Consider the following 12,488-nt stretch of genomic DNA (forward strand, 5'->3'; position numbering starts at 1 on the left):
GAGCCAGAAGACAAGGTCAAAATGGGGTCATGTCTGTGAGGCGTTTACGGAGTTTTCAATGACGGTTCTGATGATGTATTGATTGTAAGAATCCATCATGTAGATCAAGAGTTATGATTTTTTGAAATAATAAACTTAGAATTTTCATAACTCAAGAACGGATGACGTCATCATGACCATGGAGCAATAAACTAAACTAAACTAGTTTATTGCTCCATGTCATGACGTAACTTAAACGGGTTTCTTGTTCTTATAAATATCTAACTATGTGTGAAGTTTCAAGTTCATACGATCTTTGGAAAGATGTTTCTGTTAGCGAACAAGGGACGTACAGAAGAAGAAGAAGAAGAAGATGTATCAATTAAAAAAATAAACTAGATATTGAGAGTTTGTGAACAGCCTGCAGCTACTCAGTCACTTGGGTCTTTGCCTGGTCCTTCAAGTAGAGCAGATGAAAACCAGCCAGAGTCAGCTCTGCCAGGCGAACCATTAACGGCGCAAAGCGTCTCAGGTTCAACAAGGCCGCTACAGGTGCGACATGGCATCTATTAGGCCATACCCATTCTACCAGCTCAGGAAGAACCGTTTATGGCGTTGAATTTCCGCCCAGGTTCAATCTCAGACACCACAGATGTGAATCACATCCCAGCTGGATATGGGTAGACCCTCTCTGCAACCCAAACAGGGATCGATGCCTGGTTGCCAAGTAGCGCATATGAAAACCAGCCAATGTCGGCTCTGCCAGACGAACCATTAACGGCTCGTAAAGTGTCTCAGGTTCATCATTGGCCGCCACAGATGCGAAAGACATCTCCTTGGCCATACCCATTCTACCAATTTCCTGAAGGCCACCACAGATGTGAATCGCATCTCAGCTGGCTATGGGTAGACCCTCTCTGCAAGCCCAACTTGGGTCGACGCCCGTGTTTGTGAAATACAGACATTTTGACTTGGGACGGTTGCTTTTTTGACTTATTTTCTGTGCAGTTTTTAGAGAATGTCCAACTTGGACATCGTTGAACACAGACCTACCAAGTCTCATGCAATAGGGGTCATTCTCATGCTGTCACGCACAGCAACCATTTTCTCACGCATCAGAGCCAGTCCAGGAACAAATAACAAACTATAGACATAATTGCATTTGTGCACAAATGCAGAGTAGTTTCGTTCATAGCATTTTCAAATTTCTCAACTGAATTTGAAATTTGCGTGGCATCAAAGCATTTATGACCAATTTAGCCTATTAATTTGTTTTTGTACATATGGATTATACCATGTTCAAAAAGGAAAAGGTGCAAAAATGAAAAAAATCATAAAAAAATCATGTGATGAGCCATCATGACGTGGTGACGTCATCATGACGTCACTCCACAATTTACAAAACCTTACCAGTATCTAACATTGTACTACATTGTAAGTTTCAACTTTATGGTATAATTACTTTGGGAGATAAACGATTTCAAAAAGTGCACCTTTAAAGCCATGTCACATGACCTCTGGTGACATCAATCTGAGACTTCACACACATATAACGACCGCCTGACGATCTACATGTGTGTAAATTTTGAGGTGACTACAAAAAACCTCACCACACACATCTTCAAAAAGTTAATTTTGATGAGTTTTCAACCTGTCGCTAGAGGGCGCTGTTGCACTTTGTCATTGTTATTTTGTTTGAACTGCCCACCCTTTTCAGGCACTAACATCTTTGAAAGCAACTTCATACCTTTTGCCTACTTCGACCGGAAGTAGAGGTCATGTAATGTCACGCACTCAAAACAAAATGAAGACCTATTTATCTCTACCCAATCCCGCAAACAGAAACCTACGGTCTCTTGTGGCTGATTTGTTATAGAGTTTCACCTAGAAGAATAAAACACCTTTAAGATGAGGTCACATGACAGGAGATGACGTCATAATGACATCCTTTTTTGTGATGATCATTGCACCAATACCTTTCATCACTCAGTGTTTCATTGCATTTGCTCTTTAGGAACATTGCAAATCAGCACTTATACAAATTAGTTCTTAGGATAAGAAAATAAAAAACAAACAAAAAAATCAACAAAAACAAGAGCTGTTTCGCTGCGCTGCGCTATGAAACAGCTAATTAATAAGTTTTTCCCCAAAAATCATCAGCTTGAGCTACCATACAGACAGAGCGCAAATTTGTAGATTGCGAACGCTTTTGCTCTCAGCAGATTCAGCTGACAATTCAACAGAGTGCAAAATGTGAATTAGGCACAAGTTTGTCCCAATTTGCTTAGCAAATTCGTGGAATACGATCCACGAGCGTAGATTAAACACAACAGCTACATTTCCTGTGTACCTTATATGAGTTTGAAATAAACTGAAGAGGTCTTTGATGCATTTTGAAACACTTTCTTTGGTAAAAAGGAAAAACAAAAAAAAAGTGTTTTCTTTTTCCCCTGGAACAAATTTTTTTTTTCAAGTGGCAAATCCGTATTCCGAGTAAAAAACAAATTAAGGTGCAGGTGGGTGGGGGGAGGGGGGTCAGAAAAATCTCTTGCCTAGGTGCTCTCTGAATTAGGCATCTCTGTGAATATATAAAAAAAAAAATCAGGAGGAAGGGCACGGCGGCAATGATGAGAAAAGGGCACAGCACAAATTGCCGTGAAAAGTGGGAAGGGCATTGCTGCAGTTGGTGTGCCCATCGACGGCAATTGCTGTCGTTGCCGCCGTGAAGTGTGTAGGCTTGTTCACCCATCATGCATAAGAACAACATTTTGTTACTGAACGATTGGGCAATACAGGAAAAAACTACTGCGGTTTTGCTGGTAAATCAATCTTCATGCTTCAGTGGCTAAGTGTACGTTCAGACGTGGGGTTAAACTAGTCCTTAATCCAAAAGTACTAAACTAACCCTTCGTGGAAACGCAATAATCTGGTCCCTGAGGGTTAGCTTGACCCAAAGAAGTGAGCCTACCCCCCCCCCATGAGATTACTACATGTAGTAGATAAGAGTAGATGAGTTGGTAAACATGAAAAGGATGTTTTCTTCTAGATGTTTTCTAATAGAGGAACCCCCTGATGAACCAGTTTTTGTACAGTGCTTTTCACACCCGAAGGGCGTCTTAAAGCGCTCCCAACACTCCCTGGTCACTGGGTCTTAATTAATTCCTTAAACATCTCAGCACCCTGGGGAGTACACAGCCTGTGCAACATTAACATGACTACTCGGCTAGATCAATCACAAGAACCATCTCTGCCCTCTCATAAATTACCCATTTCCCCCTCTGTACCCCTGGGTGGAGAGAAGCAATTAAAGTTAAGTGTTTTGCTCATGGATCTTAAACACATTTTAATCTAAATACAAACTAATGTGTTTCTATGATTTATGAATGCTTTTACAGAGAGAAAAGAGAGACTCCAACTTCATGTACTTGATGGTTGAATTTCCAAAGGTGCACTACAATGGAACACATTCATTCTCCATTGTTCATTATGATATGGTGAGTTGTGAATATCTTTTAACTGTGACTTTTTGTCCTAAATGTTACTCATGATCCTCAATACTGTTGATTTTTAGATACATAAAACATGTGTTCGAGTAGCTTTCCTGGCTCAATCTGTTGGTCTGACTCTAGCCAATTCACTAGCTCTTACATCCCTGTCCTTGCTCATCCAAGTAATCCTAAATTATTCTGGTTTTAGGGCATAGTTTGGGAAAAACTCAGAATTAAACCATTGTACACTTTCGGAACAGAAAAAGAAAACAAAATGCACAGATTTACAAATAACTTACAGGGCTTACAGAAGGTAATAGTGAAAGACTTCTCTTGAAATATTGTTCCATGAAATGCTTTACTTTTTGAGAAAACATTAAAACAATTATAAATTCTCGATAGCTAGAAATACGGATTTACTGTAAACACATGTAATGACACGGCGAAACGTGCGGAACCAAGGGTGGGTTTCCCCGTTATTTTTTCCTGACTCCAATGACCGATTGAGCCTAAATTTTCACAGGTTTGTTATTTTATATATAAATTGTGATACACGAAGTGTGGGCCTTTGGAAAATACTGTTTACCGAAAGCGTCCAATGGCTTTAAACAAGTGGAAAATGTACATGTACATGCACATATCTCTTAGTTGACGCAGTATAACCCAAAGTTTTTCCAATGTTTGTTTGTTTGTTTTATTACCATTAAAACAATTGCACATACAGATAAATTTAAATAATGAATAATGATGAATACAAAATGTATCATACTTTTCGAAAAGAACAGTATACAATTGTTGCACGCTGTGACAAGGTCCATGGCGTTTTGTACACCCCAGGGGGAAAATGGCACCCGAGGCGAAGCCGAGGGTGCCATTTTCCCTTGAGGGTGTACAAAACCCGTGGACCCCAGTCGCAGCGTGCAAGAATTGTTTTGTTATAACCTGGTACCATTATTATTCCTCTACTCAAAGTTCTGTTGTAATCCTCAAACAATATACATAGTTTAAAATGATTTTTCACTGTTCCCTTGTACCCGCGGTTGTTTCGTACTAAGCGGTGGAAATTGACCAACGGTGGGAATGATCAAGGTAATGTACACTGGTGATTATCACTCAGCCATTGTACATTCGGATTTGTTGCGCGTCACGTGAAAGGTTTTCGACTTCGACCAATCAAACTTCACAGTTTGTTACCGAGGTATAACAATATAGTATGAAGGGGTTGACATCCAGAGAAGGACTGGTCATCTGTAATGGAGCGCTCGAGACTGCGGTCAGATAAATCAATTTAGAACTAGACATTGTAATAATAATAATGATTTTAAAAAATCATTTCAAAATTTACCCAGTCAGTTTCTCTTGTGGTTTATATTGATATCTGAAACAAAAAGTCGCATCCCCTTAAGGTGATCTCCTGGCTGCCGCTTCCCAGGTTGTATCGTAATTTGGGTGTGATCCATGGTTGTGGCTTGTGACTGGCACCCCCGAACAAAGATATTGACAAAATAGGGACACCGCCAATATAGGGCTAGATAGCTCAGTTGGTAGAGCGCCTGCACGTTAATCCTGAGGTCGTTGGTTCGAATCCCATTCTAGTAAATTCTTTGTTCAACCCCAAAAATCATTTTAAAATTTACCCAGTCAGTTTCCCTTGTGGTTTATATTGACAATAGCAATAACAAACATATTTATAACGCGCCTTTTTCAAAGGATACAAAGCGCCAATTTTTGGCGTTGTCCGTCCGTCCGCGTTCAAGTTTTGGGAAATGTTAAAGTTTTTGGGTTTAAGTTTAAGTCTTTGAGTTGAGTTGTTTTTGGTATATACAAGCCAAAGTGAGATTGCAATATGGCATCTTCTTTGAAATATGGACCATTTTACAACCTCGAATGTCATTTTTCAGATATTTCAAATAATTGTATACATATTAAGAATTACTAAAATGTTCATATAAGGATAGTTGTGGTCTAAATGTGGTCTAAATGAAATGGCGCTATATAAAAAACCCATTGTATTGTATTGTATTGTATAGTTCAGTTAATTTTAATTGTGTGGTGATCATTTTAAAAATGTAGAGTCTGCAGCAGTGAAACCTGTGGTTATATATATTTAATTCAAAACTAGCTTAAGTAAATCACAAGGAACATTCATTGTTTACTATAATGAGGTTCAACAGATGTAGTTTCAAATAAAATCAGTAAAAAAACAACAGAACACCAAACACAGAAAATGTAAGCCTGACAGAGGAGGGCAAAAGGTCGACAGAAAAACAAAGCAAATATTGTCTGTAATTATTTTTTTTCTGGCACAAGACTACTGTAATTTCTCTGATTATTGCAGCCTCTCATACCTAATATCTATCAAAAATAAAAACTTCGTCAAGGGTCCACATTTTTTTTTAAGGTAAAAAACATCAGTTTCGAACATAATTTTTGACAGATTTTAAGTGACGATCGCCAAAAAATGACAGATTTGCATGACGTTCCAGAAAATAGACGGACTTAAAGGAACACGTTGCCTTGGATCGGATGAGTTGGTCTATAAAAAGCGTTTGTAACCGTTTTTTTTATAAAATGCATATGGTTGGAAAGATGTTTTAAAAGTAGAATACAATGATCCACACAAGTTTGCCTCGAAATTGCGTGGTTTTCCTTTTACTGTGCGAACTAACACGGTCGGCCATTTAGGAGTAAAAAATTTGACTCCCATAAATGGCCGACTGTGTTAGTCGACGAGGTAAAAGGAAAACCGTGCAATTTCGAGGCATGTTTGTGTGGATCATTGTATTCTACTTTTACAACATCTTTCTAACATGTGCATTTTATAAAAAACGGTTACAAACGCTTTTCAAAGACCAACTCGACCGATCCAAGGCAACAAGTTCCTTTAATTGCAAAATGACGTTCCAGACTTTATTACCTTCGCGCAATCCACATCAAACGTACCTGAACGGAAGTTGATTAAGTTTCCCAAAACTAGCGTTCTGAAGAAAGTATTTCTGTTGTAAGTCATCTGGAAGACGTTTTGGTTTTTCGTCTAGAGCTGTCCGATGGATTGTCAAACATCAGTTAATGCCGGCGTCATTTTCTTGACAGAATTATTTTGCCCGAGTATAAGATCGCGCAGAAAAACATGTGCTGATTGCGCGTTCCGTAAAAAGTCTGTTTTTTTCATTGCCTTTTCTATGGTGTTATAATTTTGTTGATTGTCTCGTTTTGGTGTTTGTCATTGTTTGTTTTTGTTGTTATTATTGTTTTTTATTGTACAGCTGCACGTCTTAGCAACAATGCAGCTCACAGTCAGAATATCAAATAATAAACAATCTAAAATATTAAATATAATAGTAAACAACAAACAAACTAAATAAACTAAATAATAACCTCTAATAAAACTAGCAATCATAGTTCAACCAAAGTGGATAAGAACCTATCAACTTAGAAAATGCAAAATAAAGAAAACCAAAAGAACAAAGTTCAATGACTCAAAGAACTAATTGTGAATGTCTACTACACTCATAGTAAAAACAACCTTCAAGACACTGTACTATTACACACACTATAGGCACATATTCTACCACTGACCACTGGATGTCATTAACATATTCCAAGAAACTTCCACTATTACAGTGCACAGTGTTGCCTTAGTAACCATTCACACACAGTGTATATACCCTCTGACCAATGATCATAAATGAAATTCTATAGGACAAGCGGGATGCCGCGCTTCGCGCGGCACCCCGCTAGGATATAAAAATCCTTTACACAAATATTTCGAAATGTGGGTGAGGGTGTTATACGCCTCTCTCAATATTTATGCATGGCGTCATAATTCTAACCCAAAATGAAGCTATTTCGCACGTCCACCACTACTTGCAGTGGCTGTACCCACCTCGTTTTGGGTTAGACAACGTACCTTATGCATCTAGAAACTATAAGGCTCCCCCGTGATCCTTATAGGGGTCTAATATGTTGGGCCTCCCTAACGTTACACGTTTTTCAAATCAGCGTTGATAGGTGAAACTGACCGTTAGCCAGCAATAACTAAAGTTTCTTTTGTACTACACTACCAAAACTTTCTCCACACACTCAATATACATTCATAATGCTTGCATTTCCTTTTTAAAAAACATCGTCAAAAATGACATTTTTACGTCCCACGATACATAGCGTTGCTACAGCACTATAAGTAAAGCGAGTTTTTGGAACATGCTGTGTGCCACAAATCGAATTTATCTACTGTTTTTTTTTTCGGGGGGGGGGGGGGGGGGCAGGGGTGGTACATGTGTAAGAGCGTAGGCCTCTTTTTAGTTTATTCTCATCTGAATTGGTCTTGTAAACTTTCTGGTCAATAGGCTGCATGTATAACGGGAGCACTTAACGTGAACGTCAAAAAAGTGTTTTGCAGGCAGAGATGCCAAGTCCAGAGGCTAGCTATGTGTGAGATTTTTCAAAGCTCAACCCCCATCCCCCCGGAAAAAAAATTGCCAGTTTAAGAAGGCCTTTTTAAATCGCCGCCAAACCTTTTTTTTTAATTTTTTTTTTTTATAAATAAATAAAACAATGTGAAATTTAATTGTGGACAAAAAGTGTTTCAAAATGCATCAAAAGCCTCCTCAGAATAATTAAAACTCACTTGAGGTACACAGGAGATGTTGATGGTTAATGTGGAGGTTCGATTGTGTCAGATTATATCCTTCCAAACTTGAAAAAAATAGACTAAAAATGATGTCCAAAATCAATCGCTCACTTCTTCTGCCTGTTGTGTCTTCGCTAGTGGAGCGCATTTCAACGAATTTGCTAAAAGAATCGGAACAAACTTGTGCGCAATAAGCATTTTGCGCTCTGCCGAATTTGAGCTGAACCTACTGGATGAGCAAACGCGTGCGCAATCTGCAATTTTGCGCTCTGTTTGTACAAATTTTGTACAAAAAATGTCGTTAATTTTTTTTTCCGATCTCGCCCCAATAATGGTTGATGTCCGTGTGAGCGTGAGACAGAGCCCAAATGCGTGAGTCTCACGCCTAATGCGTGAGACTTGGCAGGTCTGGTTTTGTTTTATTGTCACTTTGGGCTTATTGCATCTCGCAAAATTTGAACGACAAACGACACAATTTCTGACCGCGTTCATGTTCACGCTGCTCTAGGAACAAACCTCCATACATCCCATATCTTTGGAACCCTATATCGTACAAACTAAATAAAAACGATAAACTCGTCTCCACTCCTTAATTTTCTCTAACTTATTTCACTTTCAGAAAGCATGTCAAGTCATGTTTAGGGTTTGTTACGTCCAGTTTGGGTCAATAGACAAACTCCTAAAAATGTACCCCATTCAGCCGCACGAGGTCTCTTTTGTTAATATTATCTCCATCAGTAACCAACCCGACGGGCCGATGGCTAAATTAATCTTCATAATGGATTTGGCAAAATGTACATTCTGAGACCTGACCGACACACTGCTCTAACCAATTTTGTGAATGGACTTATTCAAAAGGAAACTTAATGTCGTTTTGCTTAACAACTTTGACCAAATGCAAAGCAAAGTTCTTTTTTTTACAGCTTCAAAACAGCCTTTGACGTGTGTGTATAAGTTTCACCATAGAGTAAGGAATGGTTTCACAATTCTACCGCCATGGTTAAACTCTGAAACTGCAACATTATACCTCCATGAACAGACCGTATTCTAAAACGGTATTCATGTACCCATTTGAGTTTACTGGCAAAAGGTCCAAGGTCGCCACCCACTGTCAACCTAAAGTGGTCCCACGGCAACCTTCTTCACCAAGCAACAGGTGGCCTGTCTCAAACCAGACAACACACCACTCACAATACACTGACCAGAATGGCTCTTTGTGTAAGCCCCCCCCCCCCCACCCCCAAAATGTTATTAATTGTAAAGTTCCCTTAGACACCTTCCAACCTATAGCCGGCCCTACCCAATGTTTCCAAATTATTAAGCTTCCGTTTGATCCCATCCTTGTTCATCATGATAATTCTCATGCCGTTTGGAAGTGAATGCTTTTTTATAAATATTCTCCATTTAATCTTTTCAACAAATGAGTCACCCGCAGAAGGATTTCTAGGAAGTCTGATAACAACGTCGACCAGTGGTTGACACATGGTCACCTGCGAAACATCAATCTACGGTACTTAATCCATTCAATGCAAATTCGGTCAAATTCGTGAGATTGGTTTCGGATTTGTCCTGGCACCCAGCCTCTTCGACCCTTTCGACCCTGCGCGGCAATGAATGAACCAATCCGGAGAACCATGCTTAGTACAACATGAAAGTAACCTGACCAAAAAGGGCGGATCGAATGGCGGGTGGGCGTTCAAGGGGCAATGAATGAACCAATCCGGAGCACCATCTGCGAAACACTGTCCAATGAGTCACCTGTCAGAAAGATTTCTAGGAAGTCTGGTAACAACATAGACCAGTGGTTGACGCACGGTCGCCGCCCAAACTTCCTCCAATCACATGACTTGTAAGTGCGAGTTTGGATCCGGGTTTTGCAGACTTGCAACCCGACGTCTGAAACCACACAAACGTATTGAATTCCACACAAACAACCGTGTTGGATTCCACAAGGATGCCATACCACTGGACCTTCTAATTTTCAATCAAAGATGGCGCAGGTTACGCTTTTAATAGTATAGATGACTAAGAACAAAGTAACTGGTATCAAATCAATGACTCCCAAAAGAACTAACTTCAATCAAGAACATGACAATGAAGCAAAGCAGAATATTAACTTAATCTTATGAAACCATTTCCTAGTCAATATTCACTGAATAAAATATAATAACCCCAGTAAAATTCCCTAAGAAAAGTCTATTAAAGTTTAGCATTCTCAACAAAACTTAGCAAAGAAATGTCTGAGCAGTATCACAATCCATACTTCTCACAAATGAAATAATCATACTGTATGACCAAACCTGAACTTAGCTTGTATCAAAGATAACGAAAATCTAAGAACATATCTATATCAACTGCAATTATAATGATCTAAAACTAAACGAAAGTAATTCCAATAAATCAAAACAATCAAAAAAGAAACTCACTAAACTTGGCTAGAAATTATATCAATCTCTTGCAAATAATTTATTATGTGAAACCATAAATTATCATTCCAACTCTGAGGATCAAAAGTCAAACTCATCTCAATCTATAAACCCTAAAATACTTTCTCAACCAGTCCTTTCCTCAAGCAACACAGTAAAAGTTATATAAACTGATTATCATCAAAATACTAGAGAAGAACTGGATATCCTAAACTCATTATCTTTATTAGCTCTGAAAACTAATAATATGATAAATGCAACATTTTGACCCAATACACTCACTGGGAAAGCAAATGTTATACAAGGTTGTAGCTAGGGCAAATTGGATGCCGGCTAATTTTGTCGAGAGCATGGTCGAGAGGGTGGGTGTACATGTAGGGGCAGCGTAGCACCTCACAACCCGGTGGGATCAACAGGGGCAGCGTCTTTGGAAGCTGAAGATTTTTAGGTTTTGTTTAAGCTTTGATGGGTTCCCCAGGCTCTCTCTTGCCTATTTGTGCCTTGACATAGCCATTGTCAAAGGAAAAAACATGTCCAGGGAGCCATAGAAAATAAATACTTACTAAGTTTTAAAGTAAAATGTTAGGGTAAAATAAATAAAATAAATAAAATTAATATTCTGTTTATGATTTCAATCCCATCTCAAAATAGGGTAGGTAGACTACTAGGCAGAATTTTTGAGTGTTGAATTTATCAATTGAAAAGCTTGCAGTTGCATATATTCATCAGAAGGCAATGCAGAGTGGAGAGACAAGTTCAGAAACACAGGATGACGGGACACATGTCCGATCACTGTCGCAAAATCTAGATTATTCCATTTCAAAAAGGAGCACATTAGTAAAATAGAAAAGCCATGTTTCACCGAGTTGTATTCATTGACAATTTTTCAACGAAGTGCATTCAATAAACTCAAAAATTGATTCTTGTCATTTCATTTTTTTTTTCAACAAGTATTAATAGACAGGAAAATCATCTAAATAAAATTCTAAATAAAAATTTAATGCAACTTCGACGACTCCACCAACATTGTCCGCCCATGGTCCGCCCATCAGAATAACTTTGTTTTCAACCGCCCGCCGGGCGAGTCAACCAAAATTCTTGATCGCCCGCAGGTTTGTTCACTAGCCTGCTGCATGTATGGTAAAAAAAAAAAAAAAAAAAAAAACACGGAAGTGAAGTCCCTATAGTTGGACGACTTTATCTCTTAATTTATGCCCTAAATTATCAACAACCATTTGAATGAACTTGTTGTTTGAGAATTGTTTGTTTTGAACATGTTCTGATCTCCGTTTGCAACAAAATCTTCGTGAATCAACGATCGGTCAACAACACACATTGAGAAATAATTCAATGAACTTTGGCCCGCAACGCCCTCTGTTGGCAGAAGTTGTCCATGTTACTGGAATTCCTCCAAGGCTGTGCATTGTGCATACAGTCTGCAGGCGTGATGCACAACGTTCGCCAATTCTTTACTCCGTTCGTGAGCGTGTGTTGTGAAGAAGGCTAGCCAAGAAGATCATGAATATGGATTTATTAACAGCCATCAATGGCCAATCACAGCGTGCGGAATCTTGGTTAAGATGGACTTCGGACTGTGTGTGTTATGTGCTGTGCATGCTGCATGAACCAGTGGGTGACCGTGTGAGTATACCATGTGGTTTTGTGCATCATGGATACTACACGCACGCCGGAGATTGTGCGTGGTTTTTTTAGTACTTGTACTCCATGAACTCGCAGCATTCAAGCGGCTTATTTTTAAGCAACAATCACGGAGAAGATCGCTGTTTTGGAGAGAAAATTGTTTTGAATGTTTTTACAGAAATAAAATACACATCTAATTAGGAGTTTTACATGATTGTTTTCTTTATTTTTCACTTATTTCAATGGCATTTAAAACAGTTTTACATAAATTTATGCCGGTCGGAGTTTGATATTTTTTGTTGGATCCCGGTCGGCAAAAGC

General features: G+C 38.9%; 1 protein-coding gene across 1 annotated transcript in view; it reads left to right on the forward strand.

Annotated features, from left to right (window-relative positions):
* LOC139941511 (phosphatidylinositol 3-kinase catalytic subunit type 3-like) overlaps window positions 1-12,488 on the forward strand; it is a 249,235-nt gene that overhangs the window by 113,765 nt on the left and 122,982 nt on the right. Inside the window, exon 7 of the mRNA XM_071938045.1 lies at window positions 3,375-3,473. Within this exon, the coding sequence (XP_071794146.1) occupies window positions 3,375-3,473 (99 nt within the window). The remainder of the gene's footprint in view (window positions 1-3,374; window positions 3,474-12,488) is intronic.

Source organism: Asterias amurensis, chromosome 9 (genome assembly GCF_032118995.1).
Source record: "Asterias amurensis chromosome 9, ASM3211899v1".
In the NCBI taxonomy this organism is placed as follows: Eukaryota; Metazoa; Echinodermata; class Asteroidea; order Forcipulatida; family Asteriidae; genus Asterias; species Asterias amurensis.